This window comes from Sturnus vulgaris, chromosome 6 (assembly GCF_052056855.1).
Source record: "Sturnus vulgaris isolate bStuVul1 chromosome 6, bStuVul1.hap1, whole genome shotgun sequence".
NCBI lineage: Eukaryota > Metazoa > Chordata > Aves > Passeriformes > Sturnidae > Sturnus > Sturnus vulgaris.
The window spans coordinates 7,998,043-8,020,915 of record NC_142248.1 but is presented as its reverse complement, the minus strand read 5'-3'; the positions used below and the strand labels follow the sequence as shown (position 1 = coordinate 8,020,915).

Here is a 22,873-nt window from a genome sequence, read left to right as displayed (position 1 = left end):
GACTTCAAACTGTGCAGACTGTGCAGATTTGAAGCAACATCTTCAAATACTTGGCTTAGGAGGTAACAGGTAATTCAAGGAACTGCCACTCAGCTCACCCTAAGACAAACATACTTCATAAAACAAGACAAAGTTTACTTTAGAATACAGCCCAGAAAAACGTCACCTCCCCCTGCTGGGCAGGATCTTTGCAGTCCACACTGATCTCACACATGTGCCTCAGATCTTTTGATACTTTGAACAAGATGTCAGTGATCTGCATGAAAAGCAGAAAGGGGTGGAGAGGAAGTAAGGGGGAAACCCTTCAATGCACAAGTCATAGGCAGAGAGATATATTTTTTAGCAAAGTCTTTATTACAGAAATATTCACCCTCTAGACTTTTATATCTGTACATGCATTTCTTCCAGTAGGAAGATGTTGCTAAAAACAGACAAAAACAAAAAAGGATATCCAGAATGGGCTCCTTTTTACTTGCTGCTCAGCATTGGCATTTGTAACTGAACAAGAATCTTACAAATAAGAACACATTAGAGAATAGACTTTGTGTTACAAAAGCTAGCAAGCTTTACTGCTAAGGGTGCCTTCTGCTACAGCAAAGGTCAGCTTGAAGGATCTGTGCAGGAAGGGGCAGACACCTCAAAATTGCAAAGCCTTATCAGACCTCCGTAAAAACCAGTTGCCCAGTCACTCTCTCCAGTCACTGCTCTGTCCAAAGAAGAGGACAGAGTAGGGACTCACTTCTGGGGCTCTGATTCCCTGCACCATCCTTTCTTCCCAGAAGGAAAACCAAGTAGGTAGTGAAACCACTCCTTGGAACTGCTACAAGGGTTATTACTACCTGCCCCACCCCTGACAGGAGACAGTCCTGGAACCACCTCTGTAAGGCAAAGGCTCTCTCACCAGGTACCTTGTAACAGGTGCCTGGCAAGGACCATCCACTGACCTCCCACACAGCTTCCTGATGTCACAGTCATTGTACCATGTGTAACAGCAGGAAATCTGCTGTGCCCAAGACACCTCTGAAACTGAGGATTTGCACCCAGCTCTCTTATGTAAGCAGTTGGGGCAGCGTTTCATGTGCCTTTCCTACCTTCTGGTCTACACCACTCCTTGCTGCTGGCCACTGGCTCAATAGAGCAAACAGCCCAGCCATTAGCACAGAAACCTGCAGCCTGCACAACTGCAGAGCCTGCTACTTATCTGCTACAGTGCTGGCACTTGAGGCAGAACTCAGGATGCAGCTATGGCTCCAGACCACAGTGGAGTCAGAAGAATGGACAACTGAAATAAAAGCAACTTATCTTTGCATTCCATCTACAGAACCTATACTGGGGACTGATAGCAGTGATATTCCCAACATACAGCATCAGCAATCCAGTCAGATCCCTCCATACTCATATCTAAACCCACAGCTAACAAAGTTTATGTTCGTAAAGGAGCAGGGGAAGAATCAAATTAATTGTAACCTCTATAAAGTTGGCAACCCGAGGATGCAAACAGCAGATCCAGCCTGGGGCTGAATCCACAGTATGCAGCAGTCTCTGAAGTAACCTCCAAGCTGACAGGAGCCAGAAAAGCAGAGCTAGAGGAAGAGGAAAAGATAAAGAGGCAAATGGGAGAAATGTGTAAGTGTCAAATCCAAAACCCAAGGGATTCATCCCAGAAGTAGCTGAGCACCAACACCACAATCTGCTGGGTCACACTAGGAATAAATAGGTAGGCTTGGCTCCCTCCCAGCGGCTTCTCATCACACTCAAAGGGAAGAGCTCCACTGAAGGCAAGGCATAGCTGACTCCAGAAACAGGAGAAGCGAGTGTGACAGTAGCACTCTGTACTTCAGATGAGAACCTAGGCTGGAAGATGCATAATGGGAGCTGAATCAGGTTAACTGCAAGGGACGAGAAAGCCTATAAAGCATGACTAGTTACCACCACAAGTCAGTGAAGAAAGTGAAGCTACCAAAGCACTGGAATCTCAGCAGGATTCCTGGCTCATGGGACTTCAGAGGGGAGGTGAAAAGATGGGCAGGAGAAGAGCAAGGGGGAGAAAAGTTATTGTATGTTAGGCCCAGTGGGTTGCAGAATGGAGATATGAATAGTATTGTTTAACATGGAGCAGGTAGCAAAAGCATTGTCCCCTCAGGTTAATCGGTGTCTCATGTGACACAAGACAGTTTAACTTCAGCTTCTTGAAGTAGAAATAATCCAGAGGCAGGATGCAGGTAGCCCAAGGGCCCTATTGCCAGAAGATCAGGCTGTGTTGCAGCTCTAACAGTTCTTAGCAGAGTGGTATCAGAAATGGGATGTCACAGGAATAATGGTCAATGGTTGGACAGTCTGGGTATGAGGCAGGAATGTTCTGTTTGCTCCATTCTCTGTGGTGCTGTAGCTCTGGAGTCAGCCAGCTCAAGACTTGGGCACTTTGGTGTAGTCTTCGCTGTGTATGTTCTTGCAAAGCGAAATGGACAGTATCATCCCCAGAAGCTGCAATAAGTGTGAAAAATGGGAACAAAATCAGCAACCAGACAGATAAGATGGGAAGGACGGGTGATACAGGGGAGCAGAATACAGTGAACATCTTTTAATGACACCATAGAGGTGAAGAGAGTTAGTCTACAAAGCAAGGCAAATGCAATAATTGAAATGACAAAAAATTTGGCTTCATAAAGATGTGACTTCATCTGGAAACTGTTATGGGCTTTTTAAGGCAACAATCCCACTAAAGTGGGATTTTGCTTGACTCAGTTTTCTGGTTACAGAATTTCCAAAAGTCAGATACAGCAGAGTAGACAAGGCTTTGCTTGATTTTTAATCCAATCAACAAAAGTGGCAGTTCAAAGGTCCAGGCAGACACAACCAAGAGCTAGAACTGCACGGCCATTAAACCAGGTGTCTATTACTTGAGAAAATAGCTCTGCCTTTAAAAAAAGTCTCCATGATAAGACAGGAAATACAACTTACCTCTATAACAGCAACACCAGTGCAAACCCCAAGAATGATACCAAGGTTGTCCTTCAGCCACTGCTCTACACCATCCATGCATCCCTAGAGAGAAAAAATGGCCACAAAGAAAAGAAGCATGAATCTGAAAATCAAAACTAAAAATCCATAGCATATGCATGCAGGAATTATCCCAGTTACATGGAACATTATCCCATGTTCCGTGGAAGCTTTTGCAGAAAAGGGCAGGATCCCTGTCACTCTATCCCCCCTTGCCCCAAATTCCACAGGTACTTCAAGCAGTAAGGTGTGAAGTAAATGCTCTAAATTTTCAGGGGAATGAAGACAAGGCAGCTTCACTGAAGCTTCACAGGGCCCAGACATACCCACTCACCTGCTCATGGACAGGCCAGTCAGTATATGTTGCAGTGCCATTGACAGGGTCTTCCAGACTACAGAAACCTCTTCCTTCCATTAAGTCCTTAGATCTATTGGAGCAGGAGCACGGATACTCAGTATTGCTTATGTTCCTAATAATCTCATTATTTTCCCATTCCTCTGCTCCAGTCCAGCCACAGCAGGCAATCTAATAATGGGAGAGAGATCATTACAGTCTTACACTTTGCACTGGCAAGAAAACTGCACATGAAAATGAGCAGGCAGAAGTCAGGAGCTCTCCATGCAACAACAACGATCAAGCCATACAGTTTGCATTAATTAGCTGCACTAAACACCACCCCGGTTACTTGTGTATAGAGCTGTCCGGAAGACAGGGACGTTATTTCCTACTAAAGAGCCACTCTGCTAGCAAAACAAGAGTTAAAAGGCCCCGGGGACAGCAGCAGCCACCACGCGGTGGCGTCCCCATGCCACCAAGCCCCAGCACATCACTGCACGCCAGAGCCCGCCCGGGTGCAGTACGGACCAGCTGGAACACGGGAGAGGGAAAATTCTCCATCCGAAGAAACATTTACATTCCTATAGAGCCACGCGATAAAATCGTATTTGCCGAAGGGAAAAGCACATCGGGAAGTCGAGCAAGGAGTAAGATCCTAAGCACGGATCCCAGTGCTTGCCCAGTGGTACAGAGCAGAAAGACTGTCTATGTCGAGGTAGAAGTTTGGGGGAAATCCTTCTCTGCTCAGAAAGGAAAAGAAATGTTTCTGCAAAAATAGGCACGAGATACAAACAGCTGAACATCCACATCAGGACAAGCATTTGGTTTCCAAAAGAATGTTGTGAAGACACAGCCTCCAGAAGGAACTACATCTCCCTCACAAGAGGTCTGGACTTTAACTCCCGAGACTCATTCACAGAACCCCACCCTCTTTCTAATGCTAACTCCAGTGTGTGGGACAAAGCAGACTCCTAACATTCGACTTCTCCATCTCTGCAAAACCTTTTTCTTCTGTTCCTACATAAAAAAAGGGCTCAACCAGAAGCCTTCTCTCCACAGTAGAATCAGGCTTCTCTTGAGTTCACTACCAAGGAGTAGCGACTACAGTGAAAAAACATACATAAATCATTCTCCAAGGAGGAGAAATAGTGCAGGTCAGTGTTTTGCAGACCAAAGAACAGACAGAAAACAAATGCTGTTACTTGTACTTGCTATACATCACTCCCCTGCTGGGCATGTATTTAACCACAAGAGCCAGCCACCTCTCAAGCTTGTGGTTTGGCAGTATAAAACTGTCACGACTCCAGTGTGCTTGAATACTCTCTAGATGCCCAAGTGCTGACCCTGATGCTAAAACAGAGACCATGGGCAGTTGGATGGCTCCCAAGAACGCTGATACTTGCAGAAGAACCATCACAATAAGCAGCAACATACACCAAGTAGTAAGGCAGGTGGTGCTGCTGACTTGCCTGGCAATAAACTAGGGACTTTTTGCTACAAAAATCATGTGCAAAATGTTTTTCAGGTATATTGTATTCAGGAGGCCCAGAAGACAGAGAAGTGTTGGAGTGCCATTTGATAGTCTGGACACATGCAGCCAACACTAGCTAGTTCTAACACCCAGCATGCAGGAGTGGTTCAGGGTCTGACACAGAAGCAACAAGCAAGACCATTTTCTAGTCTGCAGGCATCAAACCTCACAGGCCACTTGTAGATCAGCCAGATCAATGTGCAATAGTTGTTTCTCTGTCCTCAGTCTGGCTTTAAAAGTCATTTCCTGCACTGACAAATAGTACAATCTACCTCTTGTTGCCCCCCACGACTCACCTGTGTCTGCACATAGTCCCATGCATCTTGCAAGTTCCTCTGATCTTCATCTGCAGGGTCATAATTTTCAATCAGCTTTATAACTATGTTGGACAACTCAGTTTTCAACTGGCAAGGAAAAAAGAGGCAGGAGAGTTACATCATCAATTACTGTAGCCTTTTCTTTGGTGTTTCAGATACATACATAAAGCTACAGTCACGCATAAAAGCTGACTGCAAATAGTTAACAAGTACAGATGAGGACAGCAGCTTTGTGCTGCAACAGCTGAAGCACTATCAAGTCCTTGCCCTGACAGGGGAAAGCCCACAAACCTGATGAGCAATAAGGAAACAGAACTGGGTATGGCAATCCTGCTAAGACACAGGCTGAACAACTAACTGCCTGCCCTAGACAAGGTAGATGTGCAAGGTAAGTGCAAGCTGAAGGTCAACATTGCCTGAAGGACTCACAGATTGTGTGTTTCTAACTTTGTACTGCAGGCAAGACCCTGGTCCAGAATGTCTGCCACTGCAGTTCATCTCCCCTGCTCAGGGAAGGTGTGAGCCACTCTGCTCATGAATGCAGACAGGATTTTTGATATACAGCTGATGGAAACTTGGCTTTTTCATAAAGTGTTGATCTACCTTTCTCCAAACTCCCACAACTGTTATTTCGATATTAAGACAGGAAGTATTACAACTACCTAAACTGCTCATTAACAGTCTTATCACAAAGTTCAGGTGTATCAAACCATCCCTTAACCACCATTCATTTTCCAGAGGTATTTACAACACCCTTCAGTTTGATGAGAGGTGCAAGCTGTCACCTGGCAGACTCCTTCACCTTCTTCCTCCCACCTCCTTCCGAAGCTCTTCTTAACCAGCCTGTACATGAGGACTGCTAAGGACAGATCCAGATTCACAAGACATTAGAGAAAAGTGCCATTAGACTCCCCGAGGGATAGGATAGAGTTACACCAGCCTAAGCACTAGGATGTTCCCATCCCACGTTACCTTTTTGACTGTGGTGCTACAGCATATTTCAAATCAGTGGAAATTTTCTCTTTTCTTCTATTATCAAGCATTTTCAATGACCATGGCAAATACCAGGACATTCAGCAGGAGGAAGCATTGCCTACTGTTGAGAGAAGCTTCTCTACATCAGCACCTCTTCTTCCTAGTAAAACTGCAGCTCAGTTCAGTGGGATCAGCTATGTCAGGCCAGACAGATGGGAGCTGCATGATCTTTCTCCTCATGATGCCCATCTCTTCCCCTTTTAATTACTTCACTTCCCCTTTTCCTTCCCTTCAAATCAAGGCAACCTGACCTGGTTCTCACTAATGAGATTGGCCTTGGCTGCTGTCATAAGCCTTATCAGTTACTGAACCTCTGAGTTCCCACCCTGACCCCTCCTGCACACTGCTGCCCCACATACAGAGCGAAGCAAGGAGAGCTGTCTTTGTTTTCCTACCCTGGGCCCATCTAGCCCCTTAGCTATTGGGGCACTTCTGCAAGAATCCCAGGACCCTACCACAAACAGGCAGGACTTGAACCTGATGTCTCCAATCACAGCTACATAGGGAAGCTGTATGTCTGCTCTGCCTTTCCTCTTACAAAGGAACAGGTAAGAAGTCTCACAAAGAGCTTTTGTTACAAAAAGTGAGGCATTTCAAATTAAATAAAAGAAAATCAGGCATTTCTAGGTGTTTCAGCAAGCGAGCTGAGACGGGGGAATATTATGCAAACAATGGCACAGCTCTGGAGCCACACAGGCAGCTTGCTTTGGGTTTAACCCATAGAGCAGCCCAAAAGGAAAACACAGGCATCTGCAGCTGTTCACCCTTAAGCACCTGGCAGAAGAAAACTGAAAGAGCAACAAGCTAGAAAGGCACAAGGAACCTATAGCTTTCAATATCCTAATCATCTTCACCCATTTAAAGTTATCAGGACTTAGTACTGTGTGAGACATGAATGCTTCAGGAAATGGCTACCTTGGCTTTCAGGGCTTCTTGCTCCTTCCCAGCTCTAGCAAGCCCAGTGTCAGAAGGCACAATCCCACCACCTCAGAGTAGGGGCACTTAGATCCTGGGCAGCAAAGCCACAGCTCACTGCCAGAAAGCAGCAAGGCTGTCAGTGTCCCCATCACATGCGCTACTCAAAGGGAGATGGGGAAAGCTGAATGCCAGGGGCAAGAACAGGTCTTTGATCACACAATGGATTGTGCATGCTTCTTCCCCTATCAGACACCGTCAGTCATCTATCCTGTCCCTGTCAGACACAAGCTAGATCCTTCCCTCAGCATTTATTAGCATCCAGCCTGCACACAAAAACAAGCTCAAAAAACCAGGAGGGAGCTTTCCTCTGCCTTGTAGCTTCAGATTCTGAAACTAATGCACAGTCCACAGCTCCAGACAAGTCACTGCATGCAATCACCCAGGCCTGTTTGCTGCAAACAATAGCTAGCAAGCAGGGCTATTCCCAAACCACCACCATTCTCCTTGACTCAAGGCACTTAGAGCCAAGCTGCACAGAACTGTGTGAACTAGGCCAAGAGAGAACTTGCCCAGGCTCCCACATTTTGTGATCCATTAGATGTAGGTGAGTAGCAACATTCAGTTCACAAAGCAGAGTATCATTTGCAGCATTTGTGATGTTACTATTTTGTCATCCATAAAAAAAAACCCCACCCCACAGTTTCAGTCATCAATAAATGTAGGGAAATTAACGTTGCATCAACATCCTCCCAGAAGTACTGGGCAATTCCAGTCTGAAGGGGCATTCCTCTAACAATGCCCATGGGAGAGGCAAAGCAGCAGCCTTCCTGTCAGAGGCTCAGCCTTTTACAGTTACACTATTTCAGTGTACTTTCATTTGTCAGTGTGGGGGAGGATTTTGACACCAAAAATCATCAGATGTGGCAACAATAACTTCAAGTGAATCCATAGAAATAAATACTTCAGTTACAAGTGAAGGAGTGAGTATCACCTTGCTACACTCTGGATCCAGAACAACTCTTGTTATTCCTTGTTTTGTATCTAACCAAGTTCCTGAAGTCAGAAAGAAATAAACACAAAAACCACAATAGATACCTAGGGACTGGCTGTTGAGCAGTTTCAGTGTGCCTCACTGTGCTCCAAACTGCCCTGGGATGACGTACAGCCAGTGAAGCAGAGCGACTTGCACAGCAGCACCAAAGTGCAGCCCCAAACCACTGTGCTGCAGGTCTCAGCCAAGACCTTCCTCAAACAGTTTTTCTTAGTGCTCTAGGCAGGTACTTTGGAGGATGCCTGAAACAGAATGGCTCTAGAAGAGCTTTTCCATTAATTTTGTTCATTAGGGACCGAAGAGGAGCATTTGTTCAAAGCCCAGATCTGTAAAAGTGATGCTCTCAGTCACACTGGCTCCAACAGCTGTGCAAAACAACCCCCAGCACTTTTAAACTCTCCCTGGTCTGATGAGGTTTAAATGAAGAGCCACAGCTTAAAAGCTGGACTTTTCTAGAGTAGATTGGCAGCTGGAGGAGAAATGCTAACAGAAGTACAGAATTTCCTGGTCTGAAGTCACATTTCCCCATCGCAGGGGAATGCCCATCCCCACACCTCCATATCTGCATTAGTCAGAGCTGTTTGTTGAGAATCATCTTTACACACCAGTTTTAGTCACTGTTTTAGTTTCTCCTTCAGCTTCTGCCAGCCCAGAGAGCAAACTACAGTCACACCACATTTGGCAAGGAACCCAGCCAGCAGTTGCTCAGTCACCACAGTACACAGCTCACACCAGTCACCTTCCCCCTGCCCCAAACTTCTCCACCAGGCCCCATCTATAACTTCCTCAACTGTTCTGCTTTCTGGAACTATCTAGCTAAAGAGTTGGCTTAGGAGAGGCAAGCACAGCCATACAGTGGTATATACAGTTATGCAGCAAAGGACAGGGCTACCCACACCTTGTGCCAGAAGCCAGTAGTGACCCCACAGCTATAACTTGTTCCCACTGCATAAATGTGCTCCTAGTTTAGCTGTCAAGTAGCTGAAGGTCTGATCAGGCATTGCCTTGACCAGGGAACCTATAGCCATGATGGATTGTTGCAATGCACTTAGGTAGCTCAAAAATAATTTCCTTTTACACTACAACGCATACTGGAGCTCTAGAAACAGGCACTGTGAAACTGCCTTCCTGACAAAGGGATCAACTTCAAAATATTAAACCACTTGGCTTTAAATTCCAGCTGTAGAACAGGAACCATCAGATATTTGGGTTTGCTCCTGGGGAAAGAGGAGCAAACTCTTCCAAGAAGAGTTGTACACACAGATGCAGAAAGACTGCAAGGACAGGACAAGATGGCACATGGAGGTAAATCAGTCATAGAAGTGCTCAGGCTGGTAACTCCTCAAGGCACCAGCGATGGCAGCATGGTAGTAACCACTGCTGCTACTTGCCTAAATAGTTGTCTACAGCAGGATCAAGAGGAGGTGTGGTCTAAAGCATTATAGGACTTTTTTCTTTTCGCTGTTCCCACGACCCAAAAATACAGCCTGCACACCAAATAAAGCTTCATAATCCTTGAGAAAGCAGCACTATTGAGGCAGATACAGAAAAATCAAACAGCAAAGCTATTAAGCTGGAGTAGAGAAAAGGAGAATCCAGTTATGCCTGCTAACAGTATAGCTCAGTTTGGAAGAAAGGATTTCTAGGTATCACCCTTCTCCCAAGCCAAGGAAAAGATGTACAGTAATAAAGACTTACTGTTTCTTTCCGGAAGTAGATGACCAGTGCAGCAGCAATCTGAGCTAAGAGGATTATCATCAGGCAGCTGAAGTACTGAGAACAAAAAACAATAGGTGATCACTGTCAGTGTTTAGAAAGGTCTGTACATAAAAGTTAATAAAATCTCATATACAAGAGAAATCACAACTTTGAGCTAACGTCTTTTTGCCTGCCATTAACAATGCTTTCCCAGGAAATAGCTGGGACTAACATCACACCAGTGCACTCCAGCACTTCTCCCATTAGGCCAACAGAAAGACTTCAGGAGGGAAAGGGTTTACAAGCACTCTCTGCATGCGTCATCCCAACTGGGACTCTCTCTCCCATATCCAGCTTCATTCCCAGACCATTCTGGCCTCAATCAATCAGTTGGACTCTGCCTACCCTGAGCCTCAACAGAAAAACAAGAGTCAATTTTACAAACCTAATTTTTAATGTGGGTTTTTTTTTAAAATCAATTACCTTTTAAAAAATGCTATTTAATTTGTTTGAGGATCTAAATTTAAGATTCACCAACAAACTGATGAGGTTATTTTTAAATGGTGGCAGCTACTATTGCTAGACAAAGAGATGTTGCTAATGCCAGGACACAACTTGTGCTGTGCTTGGTTTCTAATACATATGTGCTCTGGATAAGATCGAGGCAAGTAGCAGGCTGAGGTGTATGAAGTTGGTATCATCTCACCCATCATGGACAGAAAGCTTCCTGTAGATGAACTGTTTGAAGAGAGGTCCTGACATACAGGACATTCCTAGTTGGGTCTCTCTCAACTCTTGTACTTTCCACAAATGTGACACAGCAGGACGCTGTCACTCTTCCTCTTTTCTTTCTCTGCCCTTGGAACTTCCACCATGGTGAGAGCACAGTACCAACTGGAAAGTCAGGGTGAGGAGGACAGGGTACACTTCTCAGTGGGCAGTCCTCAGCCCACTGTGTGCAGGAAGTGTCAGTGACATCCTCTCTCATTCACAGCTCTGAGCCCATTATCAGTAATGTCTGAGGAGCTCTGTTGACTGCTGGAGCATTTAACATGTGCAAATTAAGAACTAGATCTAGGTTGACCTGGCAGAAATAACATCCCCAGGAGACCAAAGCCCCATCTACACCCCAACAGATATATTGCAGGAGAGGAATTAAAGGCTGGCTCTAAAACAGGCGTGAATGCTCTCACCAGACCCAAGAGACATCGGATTTCATTGACAGCTCCAAGACAGCCCAGGAACCCCATCAGCATGGTGAGTGCCCCAACACCGATGAGGATGTATGCACCAGTCTTCAGGGAGGGAGAGGACATCTCTGTAGGAGCCAGGAGAGGGAACAACATTAGCTACTGACAAAAAAAAAAATACATCTGCCATTACCATTCATAGAACTGTCTCCATATCTACTGATAATTGTCTTTGTCTGCTCCAAAGGGACTGCACAGATGTGTGCTGAACATGGTGCCAGATAGTTATTTCTGGTTGTCTTTTGATGAAGGTAGACTTAAAAGTCATTCTGCAGGCCTCCAGAGTCTGGAAGACTCAAGGTCACTCCAAACAAATAAACCTTGTTTGGAGAAGGTTATCTCCTTACTAGAATTTTACTCCCTCATGAATGTACTTCAAGTAACAGTAATATAAAAGATGACCTACTCCATGACTGCTGTCTATTTGCTTCCATTCCCTTTGTTATCTTTAGGGAAGCTTTCTTCCAAGTCCTAAACCCCCTTTTTGGATAGCCTTTTCACTTCAATGCATTATTTCTTTTGTAGACATTCTGTTTTCACTTATCCACTTCCAGTCAACACTGGGACAAACTGACTCTGTGGAGCAGAGCACGGAACCAGCTACAGCTAGTGTTGAGCACAGATGATGTGACAGGTTACTTAGCAAGCCTGGGCTGAATGGCTTGTGGCCAGGCACTCACCACAGGCTGCTGCAGCACCTGTGCACAACACCCTGCAAACAGATGCTATTCCAGGATCAAAACAGATATAATACCCAAATTAGCTCCTTTTACAAATCCTCCTAGATATCCCCGGCTGTTGTTTCCAATGTCTGCGTTTTTCAATGCTCAGCAGTTTTTCAATCAAGTTTAGGTCAGATTATGTCAGACATGCTGGTGATGTCAGCCCTCTCCCCTCAGCATTTAGTACTGCAAGCAACAGCAGAAAAACTCTTACAAATTTGACTATTTCTTGCAGATTAGGATTGGAGAGAGTAATCATTATAGCATATAAGTTGAAGAGATACTCTGGCTAGAAACAATGACTAGAAACCTCATTTATCATTAAGAAACATTCCTATATCTGCAAGTGACAGGGCATAGGGGAATTCTGGATGTCCAGTGATTAATGAACATTTTTAGAGCTCAGCATTTAGTTTCCTGAAGTAAGGAAATCTCAGGAGGCAAACTTCCTCTGAGCTCCTCCTGAAATATGTTAAAGAAGGATAATCAAGCCCACACTGATACTCTCCCCCTGATATATACTTCCCCCTGCTTCTGATACCTGGCACAAGCCACCAGCTTCCAAACTTTTTTCCCTAAAACATGCTGAACAGAGAAGAGCACAGTTATCAAGGAGCGAAGCAGATCCATTTGCCACACAGGTCACTTCAGCCTTGATTAATTTCCAGGCCAGACTCTCCCTGGCTGGACATTTGCCACGAACCCCAGGATCCTGCTTCCTCACCAGTCCTGTGACTCTTGCTGTGCGGGTTACGTGCTGATACTGCAAAGCATTTACTGAAGCAGCAGCCTTACAGGAGTAGCCTTCACAAATCTACCCTATTCCCTCCCTCAAATTCAGCTCAGCTGTCGTGCAAGTCAGTGCTCAAGTGGCCAGGCTGCAGCATCTCCACAGTGCTAGAAAGCAGTTCATCAAATTCCCATTAGAAGAAAGAAAAAGGTACTTCCAGCTCAAAAGCCCCTTGGAGTAGTGACAGTGTCAGGGGACAGGAGCCACACTTGCAGTTCTCCTCTGCAATAGTCTTGTCTTGCAAGGGAAGGCTCTGAGGACATTCAACTCCTGCTCGTGTGCCGTCACTCCGTGTTTTTCCCTGCGCTGGGCAGGCAGCCAAGCAAGTACAACAGGCTCCTTTGGCAGCAGCTGGGGTGCCCTCCCTGATGCCTAGGTTACTAAAGCAGAGGGAAAGAGGGGCAAGGCATGGGAAAGGAAGTGAGGGGGCAGGGAGAGAGCTGATACTGGAAATCTCCAGGAAGGAAACTAAACTCTTAAATGCTCTGTTAGTAGAGATTCCAAGTAAATGGGAAGAAACAGAGCCAAGTTCAGGGACTTCTCTCTCCACAAGTGGCTGTAACACCCATCAACCTGAGGGAATCAGCTGCTAACCCACTGGTAGTAAGCATACCTCAGACTGTGAGGGGTACTGCAAACAGCCAGGCCATGATAGGCTCCTTTTAGGCTGCATGTATTGCTTTTGCTCATGCCCCCACATCAACAACCAACACACCTTGCTGTGCTTCTTGACCTTCTAGTGCTGCAGTAGCAAGCCAGATGCCATAGCACAAAAGCAGAGTAAGGAGCAGTATCTGCATGTGTGGTATTAGCAGGGATGTCTTCTCCATCCAGCACCTTTCAAACCAGGCCAGAGTGCTCAGCAGGACTTGGGAGATAAAGCCCTTTGCAGAATCAGTGTAGCTGGGAACAGGGCTATGAATGCCATTAGTGTTCATTCCCCATATCCAGGCAGCCCTCCTGCACTGTCTGAGGATGGTGCCCAACTCAGCAATTCTGGAGGTAGTGACAACAAATAACCAGAGCCACCAAGCAGAAAAGTTTGAAGTGTTTCTAGGAAAAAGCTCAAAGGAAGCAGAGCTTGTGAAAGATGGAGCTGAGATACTAATTTGGTGAAAATCTACTTACAATCCTCTGAAGGCCAGACTCTGCTAAGCCAGCTCAGTTTTTTGGTTTTTGCAGAAAGCAGACCCTCTGTTAAGACTCAAGTCAAAGTTTGTGGTGGATTTTAGGGAAAGGAAGCTAAGCCCCTCGCACAATACAGAACACCTTTGATGCTCAGGGTAAATCTCATCAATTGTATACAAGGGTATGTTTTAGAAGTCAAAGGACTTCACAAACCCACACCCCTCAAATCTGCATCCTCTACTGCTTAGGAACAAACATACCATCTCCTTTCAATGTACACAAAGTATCAATAAAACCGGGTACTCACTTTCTCTGGCATTTTAAACATTTAAGTTGAAATAGATCATTACAGAAAAAAAAAAAATAGTGGAGGACTCACACAGCAAAACCACATCGAGGCATTGGGGGCCTTTGCACATGATGGCAATAAGGAAACCAGTGTGAAAACAGAGCATGCAGTGAAAATAGGATGAAATACTAGCCCCTGCGTTTGAGATGAAATATTTGGATTGTTGGTTGAAGAGGCAGTAGTCTCACTCAGTCTGACCCTGGTGTTTCAATCCACAAGACTAAGAGGAATGCTGTGTCTCCAGGGCTGCTCCGTGTCCCTGATAACAATCCCATCTTGCTAAGCACCATGTTACTGCTCAGGCCACAGACTGTGCACAAGAGTATTGCTATTCCTAGACTATACCATGGTCAAATACAGCCCCAGAACAGAGTCAATTCAGAAAAAGAAGGAAGATAAAGAAACACAGTCTTACGTAGAACAGCAATGAAACTGGTTTTGTCGGCCAGAATCCATATTCCAAACCCCAGGATAACAGCACCCAGAACCTGAAAGAGCAAGAACAAAACATACACGGTTTTGTTTAAGTTATAAGCTTAGATAAATAAGAGGAGGCAGTCACTATTATCCATACTTCCAGTTTAAAAACAATCATTCCTTTGCCGTTCCCACCCATCACCCCTACAGTACTCCTCCCAGGATAAACAGGATTAGCACAACTCCAGGAAGAATGCCTCAGCCAACTGCACAGCAGCCCCAAGATCTGCTTGGCAGTTTCTCACACAGTATTTTAATAGCACATAATGTTGTATAGGAGGACCATTCAAAACAGTCTGAGGAAGAGACACCCTGCTGCTAGAATATTTTTGTCAGAAGCGAAAGGTAAGTGCATTGCTTCTGTGAAGAACCAAGGACATGATTTTAAATATTTTTTTTAAATAGAGAAACCCATGACTCTAAGGGCCAGGCTGGAAGATAGCTGACAAAGGATTAGATATCTGGCAGCTGGAACCTCTCCAGGCAGGAAATCTTTGGCTTGTCAGGCTCTGTTACAATGTTATGGTCTCAAACCACAAAGACAAAAAACCAGCAGCAGGTTCCCTCGAGCAAAGTGCTTCGCCCCCTTCCAAAGCCAAGCTTGGGCATTTTGGCTTGTCCCCTACTTTATGGCAGAATACCTGAGCCCCAACAGAGTCAAGAGTAATGAAACATTAGGCATGGCTCTGCCTTGCTCACCACACAGTCTTATGTAGGGCAAGGATTAGTAGAGCAATACGTCCCTGTGAGGACTCAGCTGAATCCAGACACTGAATTCAGTAGCCAAGAAATGCAGACATATTCCCATCTCACTTTGAAAGGTGGGAGGAAGCATGTTCTGTTTTAGCCTTCACATATCAGCAAGTCTTCAGGTTTGATAAGAAGCTGAAACTTGTGCTGTTCAGCCAACTAGGAGTGGAAAATATTTGTGCAAAGGTCCAAAACAGGCTTTGAAGGAGTGGACAGGAACTGCAAGTGAACTGCAAGCAGCTGTTCTCACATCAGCAGGATTTCAAGATAGGATGAAGTGAAATAAACTAACAGGGCTAAAGACAGATTGCAATTCTGTGCTTCATTAGATAATGAGTTTTAATACTTGGGAGACATAGAAAATGCCAAACCACCACCCGAAGCAAGCTGGCAGAGAGGGCTGTATGGACATTGGCTCCACACTTTGAAAGTTTACACTAGGCTTCAGCTGCTCATACAAAGAAGCTTTTCTGAACAAAGATAAAGCCACAGTCTGAAATAAGCTGCTTGCAAGCTTTCCTGTCTTGGCAGAAGGTGCATCATATAGTTAGCTCTGGAGACAGCATTAGAAAGTCATCAAGCAAGTTCCCACCTACGAAGCATACTGACTCAGCTTCAGAAAGCATGGAGCTTGTTGTATCCCAGAAAAAAAGAATTCCCCCTTGCCTTATGTCCCAACATGCTGTACTCACAGTGCTCAGTCTGCTGATCAAGCAAAAAAGGCCCCTTGAACATGCAACAGCTGAGACACCTAAAAAATTCCTCTCAGACATGGTAGTATGAAGAACTGTTGAATTGACAGTTTAAGGCAGTCTCACACTTAAACTATAGTTTTAATAAACATTTGTCTTAACAAAGATGCAAACCGGGCTGTATGTGACAGCCTTTTGGTTCACTGACCCTGAAATGTCACCTAAGTTTTGCTGTGGCTGACAAAACACAGAAGTACTGCTGAGCAGAGTTCCTGGGAAGTTATTTGTTATGAGGTGCTCAGACTATCCAAGGTCTGTTTTCACTCTGTCCTTTGCTCCAGTCCACAACTTGTGCATTTGCCAGGAGTTGCTGTGGAAAACACTACAAGGGGAAGGCAGGGAGAAAACACTGTCCCATTAACAAGAGTATTTACTTCCTAGCAAGACAGCTTCTCTGCTCAGCATCTTCAGGAGTTTGCATTGCATAGCAAGGCTGCTTCTGCCACTGGCTTGGCTTCAGACCCTCCATAGAAGAAATCACATCTGCTTTCCATGGAGTTTAATTCCTCTGCTCCACTGCTGTAAACTCCTGGAGTGGGGAACAGATGTCTCCCCTCCTTCCCTGGGGGTTTGAGGTTTCACCCACAGTTTCAGCAAAATCTCCTTCTACACCCAAGCCAGAGGGATGCAGATCCCTCAAGACAGGGTCAGCAGTTTCCCATAGAGAGCTAGTCAAGAGGGGCTTGGAAAAACTAAGCTGTGATGGAGCTGACTCATCTTGCTGGAAAGAGCAGCTGGGGGTTCCCAGCTTTCCTCCCCCAGCTCTGCTTTCCTTCCCGCTCAGATTGTGTGATGTAACACTGAACCTGTTGGCAAAGGGGACATCATAAAAGCTCTAAAACTTCAAGCTTTGCTTTAGGTGCAGCCTTCTGCTGCATTTACTGAAGGGTTAGAAGCAGGACAGACAGTTATATGTTCCAAACAAATAGTTTCCAGACACTGCTAAACTTGCCTTGTGGAGCTGTTTTCTCTTTAAGGAGAAGCATGGACTGCAGCACGTGTCTGCTAGCCAAGAAGGTAGATGTGGTAAATTCTGATTAGGACACTAAGATTATACTCCAAGCTTATCTGGTATCTTTTCTAGCAAGCAGGCAGGCAGTCCAAGTAACCTTCTTCCCTTTAACCAAAGCAGGTCAAACCCTTCCCTGAAGTAAAGCTCCAAGACTGCAAAATATCACTAAGTCCCTGAACTACTTCAGCTATAGCAAGCGACCTTCTCACAGACCTCGAGCTGTAGAGAAGTGCTGTTTCAATGACTAACTTCTAAAAAGAGTCACCAGCATGTCTCTAAAGGCTTCAATCATCAGCAAGGCTGAAGAACACACTTCAGCCAGCAAGGCTGGCCTGCACAGGGTACAATCACATAGGCTCAGCTCAAGGTCCAGAGCAGACACAGGGCCCTGCCAGCAGCACTGGTGCTCATCTTTGCTGAAGCACTCTCCTCACAAAGCTCAGCAGCTTCAGGAAACCAGCACAGGGCATTCAAAACCTGTCTGTGCTGACAGCTCACAGCAACTCAATACAAGTAGTTTCTCTGCTGGATTAATACAGCTCTACCACATTGCATAGGTTCAAGAATCACCAACTACCCTCCCCAATTCAGACCTTGAACAATAACAGAAAAACACCTCAGGTATTAGAGGGAGGGAGTAATGTATGCCACCTTCCTCAACATCTGGCACATGCAAAAAGCCTGCCCTCAGTCAAGATATCAAAATCTTCTCTAGAGAAGTATTAAGCTTGGCTAGAACATAGTAGCTTTGGAGACCTCACTCTGACAGAGCAGTCCAAGGGTAAGACAATGCCTGTGCTGCACAGCAGGGTTAAAGAGCTCATTTAAAGCAGCTTCTCCCTTTAGTCAGCACAGACCTTCTCACAACACATCCTACCCTAAAGTTCTTACCCTCCAGCTCCAGCTCAGTGAATCAAATCAGCTTTCCACAAGAAGGGGGGTTGGGTGCTACACCAGAGGGTGTGGACAAGACAGAGAACAGCTACTTCCAATCACTTGCCACCCTCAAGCCTCTCCAGGACCCAGAGAGGGATTCAGTGCCTGCCATCCTCATGGTCTTGCAAAATACAGGAAAGTGCATTGTGGATGTGGGTCAGCCCAACAATGCAGTTCAACTCTGCCTCCTGAAAGCACATTGATCCCCACACGCTGCCTGCAACCATGTCTGCCTCAGCAGAGCAGGGAGAGAAAGGCAACGTGGAATAAAGATGCTGCAATGACCATTGACAGCATACAGCAAAAACAATTACAGAGTTGCAAGGTACTTCAAGGTACTTAGTATTTCAGGCTAACATCTTCTTTCTTTCCTATATGCTAGGCTGGCTTTCAGATGACTTTTCCTATCTTTAAAGTGGACTAAATGATACTCAGAAAGACCTAGTGGCACTTGAAATACCTGTCCTCTCCCTTCCAAGAACCTTCTCCATGGATGCTCTGAGCACCCCTGAGTTTGGACCGTTAGACTGCAGTTTACATCTCTTAGGATGGAAGTAAACATAGAGCAAAAAGAGCACAGTAAGCCAAGGGAAACCAGATCCAGATGTGCCCCAAGTTCATCCTGTGTGCTACCAGCACAGTGCAGTCATGCTGGAAGCAGGAGTGAAGCTGTGTGCAGGGACAGAGACCAGAAAGCAGCGCCCCCCCTTATCATGATTCACTCCCCTCCCTTCTCTCCCAGCCTGACCCTTATTTTTCCTTACACACTGCAAAAAGGATGATGATATCAGGCTATTTTCTTGCTGACATGGAAAGCCAAAACCTTGCACTTCCCCACTACACCATTCCACTGCAAGAAGGCATCACCAACAGTACCATCAGTGCCCACAGGAAACACAATAGCTAGGCATTAGAAAGATGCATGCAAGAATGTGTGTGGCCCTCCCAGACCCAATCTGTTCCAAAAGGAGTTCATCTTTTGCTAAGCCTCACACTCGAAAATAACTGCACCCAGTGGGCTGTTTTATTTCCCCAGACAAGCCTGTCCCAGTCTCCCCCACCTCCCAACTCCATTTCAAACAGACTTGGACTAATTCATCTTGTCACAAATCAAAACCAGCCGTTGGGACTCAAACAAAATTAGAGTTGTTCTTTGAAGCCTGGCTGGCCTATTTAGGAGGGCACTGCCATTACTTGGCAGGTTTTGTAGCTTTGCTGCTCAGGGACAGTTCAGCTGCTGCTCCAGATGTGTCAGAGAAAGTAGTTCCAGAAAGAACCCATAACTCCTGCTTTCCCTTCCCAGTGCAGGAATGGAGTTGTGTGCACTGGAGGCAGCAGGTAGCTACTGAGAGTGGAGCTGCTTGGCATATCTGAGATACACAGCAGCTCTGACATCCCCCAAATTCAGGGGTCCCCTCCCTCACTCCAAAACGGTGGCAATTTATTTAATGAACACACTGGGTCAACATGCAGAAAAAAAATCTTCTAGCCAACTTTGGTCCAGGCCTTCCTCCTTACTCCACAGATGCTCAAAATACTTACAAGGAACAGGAGATTGAAAAGGAAGAGGAAGTACTTGGTGACTTTTAGGCAGCCAGACCCCATCTTCTTTCACTTACGGGACCTAAGGGGAAAGCAGACAGACAATGAGTTATGTTACAGACTGTAACATACAATACCTCTGGGCAGTGTCAGAGCAACACCCTTACCCTGTGCAGAGCTCTGCATCATCTGGTGGGCCTCAGAGCACATGCACAGAATACTGGAGTTGCCTTTTCAGGACAGTGAAACACCAGCACCACACTACAGACACTGCTGCCAAGATTTCCTGGAGAGTGACACAGAGCTACCAGCAGTTACAGAGGAGATTTAATCACAAATACACTACTAATTCTATCACTATTTATATGGACTTTGCAAGATAGCATCAACCAAGACACCAACCCTAGCTACTGCTCCTGGTGGTGAAAAGTGATGCAAGTTACTTCTATTCCCCGACAGCAGTAAAAGAGGTGCATGGAGATTATATTAAAGGCAACAGAGATTATTAGGAGGCTGGAGCATCTCTCTTATAAGGACAGGCTGTGAGAGTAAGACCTGTTCAGCCAAGAGAAGAGATGACTGAGAGGGGAGCTCATCAATGTCTATCAGTGTCTGAAGGGAAGGGGTCAGAGGATGGAGCCAGGCTCTGCTCGGTGGTGCCAAGCACCAGAACAAGAGGCAATGGGCAGAAAACGATGCACAAGAAGTTCCACCTGAACATGATGAAGAACTTCTTTGCTGTGCATGTGACCACACACCAGAGCAGGCTGCCCAGAGAGGGTGTGGAATCTCCTCACTGGAGATATTCAAAAACCATCTGGATGCAATCCTGTGTCACATGCCCTTGGATGACTCTGCTTGAACAGGGAGGTTGGATCAGCTGACCACTGTGGTCCCTTCCAATCTGACCCATTCTGTGGTCCTGTCAGCCTTCCTGCTTCTCCTTCCTGCCCCAGACTCAGTTGTTTCCTACTCAAAAAACAGAGAACTTTTAAGTTTCTTAAAATTTGCTCTACCAAGCTCTTTGCTCCAAACACACCATTCCACCTTAAGAATCACCAGCCAGAGGAACAGCAACACCAGGCTGGGGTCACCAACCTGGCCTGGGAAGAAACAGCCCCAAGAGAAACCAAAATCAGCAAGGTTCTCTGCTGTCAGCCTGGGTGTACCAAGGATCCCCGGAGACCAGTCCATTCTTTTGTTGCAACCAAAAGCTTTTGCTTAATCCTATTAAATATTTAGGTTAACTCTGGAGCTAAACTGGTATGTGGGCCTTGTTACAACTGGCTAGCCTTCCCAACAAGCAATGGTCACCCTCAAACTAGCAGGAAACAGCACAAGTCTGAACTCTGTGTCTCAAGTTGCTGCTCTAATTTCAAGGAATTCCATGGCTAGAGACTGTGCCCATCACTGCACAGCACCTAACATGATGTTATTGAGATGGGAAGCAGCAGAGATATAAAATGTCAGCCAGTGTGCTACAGACTGATCTCAAATCTCATCTGTATAGCAGTCATTGCATCTAAAGAACTCTTACTGCACAGTCAGGTTAGCAACACCTCTGTTTTTCTTCAGTTAACCCCTCAGGTCAGAGACTATAAAGCCAATTGCACCCAAAAGTAGGTCCTGTGATAGTTTCTGGTCCATATGTACACCAAATATCAAACACACAGCATTCCCATTTTCAGTGCCCCTGGGTGCAGCCATTATCATGAGCTGATTCTGTTCCAGCACAGATGCACTACACAACAGCTGTATCACTACCAACCTAGGAAAAAGCAAATGAAAGCTCTTTGTTAGCAAAATTCCTCCTTTCCTCTGTGGGAGAAATGTTCTCTCAGGCCACTAGTCCTGGAAGATACCAGCACCTAAGGCTGCATTTGGAGAGGATAACTAAGACGTAAATTTTCCCATCCAGCTGGCTTGCTTCCTGGCTTCCTCATGAACACATCCCTTCTTAAGAGGATCACAAACTGGAGCCGGGCAGGCTAACCAAAGTGCAAAGACAGCCAGATCCCTAGGCGACAGTGAATTTCTGTTGTGGGAGTTACAAATGTTTTTCCCTTCTTTAACCTAGCCAAGAACTAACCCAGGTAACACCTTCCTTGCACGATGCACTGGACTTCTTACCTTAAGACATCTGATCAATTGCAACCCTTCTGATTTTCAAACTGGAGGGGCAAGTCCCAGTACTTGCTAACTTGCTTCCTAGCACTAAAAGCCATATGCTGCCTATTTAAACTCTACCCACATTGTTTTGATTTGTCAGGAAAACAGATTTGCAAAGCTGTCAGGATCTTTATAAAGTTATTTCTGCTAATTAAGCAGCAAAGCAAGTTTACTGTGGAAGATGATATGCCTGAGGTAACTAGAGTAAAATATTGCTTTCAGGGCTCTTCTACTCCTAGTTATTTGTTAAAGACATAGCATCTTCAAAGTTTATTAAAAAAACAAAACAACAAAACAAACCCCAACTGTGCATTACAACACTATGCACCATTCTCTTCTTGCCACAGGGCAATGTACCTCTTTCATAGCTCCTAGCCATAAAGTAATTCAAAGTACAGTTTTCATGTCAGAAGAGAAAAAGGGTCTTAAGGCTTTGCTTTGAGCTTTTAAGATACTTTAGAGCTCCAATGAAATATTACAGATTTTCCAACATTCCGTTCTTTGCAAATTAACTTACTTTTGTCCACTACATCAATGAAACTCTTCAAAATTCCATCTTCTGAAATTGCACAGTCATAAGATTAGCAACACTGTCATACAGCAGAAGCAGAAGCTCAGCAAAATTTGAGATAGGTCAGGTTTGGAAGCGGATGAGCTTGGAGTTATCACAACCAGACATTTCCACTTGGCAGCAAAAAGCCAACTTTAGTACCATAGCTAGTGCTGCAGTAAAAGCTGAACTTTGCCATCTGAAGTTGGTCAAGTTTTGAGCCTTAATGTCTTGCAGCAATGCATGCAGAGGTTAATACATGAACTCTGCATCTTTCAAATTCCACTAATTGTCCACAATCATTTGTTTTTTCCTTTCTCTCTCCACTCCTATTGCTTTGACCATTTGAATTTTCATCCCCAAGCAGCAAGACCCACTCTTTTCAACAATCTGGTATGTACATATCCAAATTTTCCCTGTCATTCTCCAGATTGATGCCAGCTCTGCAGAGGATTTCATAAGACACAATCAGCTTGCAGAATGGCATTTCTTCCAATCTCTCATTCTCCATCTTGTAAAGATATGTAGGATTATTTATGCAGCATATTGCTTTGAGGCA

At 45.2% G+C, this 22,873-nt stretch overlaps 1 protein-coding gene across 4 annotated transcripts in view; it reads right to left on the bottom strand.

The window, feature by feature from the left end:
• Positions 1-333: 333 nt before the first annotated feature.
• The window catches only part of CD82 (CD82 molecule), a 38,268-nt gene continuing 15,728 nt past the window's right edge, over positions 334-22,873 (bottom strand). For all 4 annotated transcript variants that reach the window (XM_088166818.1, XM_088166815.1, XM_014881940.2 and 1 more), the window contains exons 2-9: positions 19,596-19,677; positions 14,542-14,614; positions 11,081-11,205; positions 9,888-9,962; positions 5,165-5,272; positions 3,335-3,526; positions 2,962-3,045; positions 334-2,484 (exon numbers count right to left, since the gene is read on the bottom strand). In XM_088166818.1, the coding sequence (XP_088022944.1) occupies positions 2,407-2,484; positions 2,962-3,045; positions 3,335-3,526; positions 5,165-5,272; positions 9,888-9,962; positions 11,081-11,205; positions 14,542-14,614; positions 19,596-19,658 (798 nt within the window). In that variant the 5' untranslated portion in view covers positions 19,659-19,677 and the 3' untranslated portion in view covers positions 334-2,406. The remainder of the gene's footprint in view (positions 2,485-2,961; positions 3,046-3,334; positions 3,527-5,164; positions 5,273-9,887; positions 9,963-11,080; positions 11,206-14,541; positions 14,615-19,595; positions 19,678-22,873) is intronic.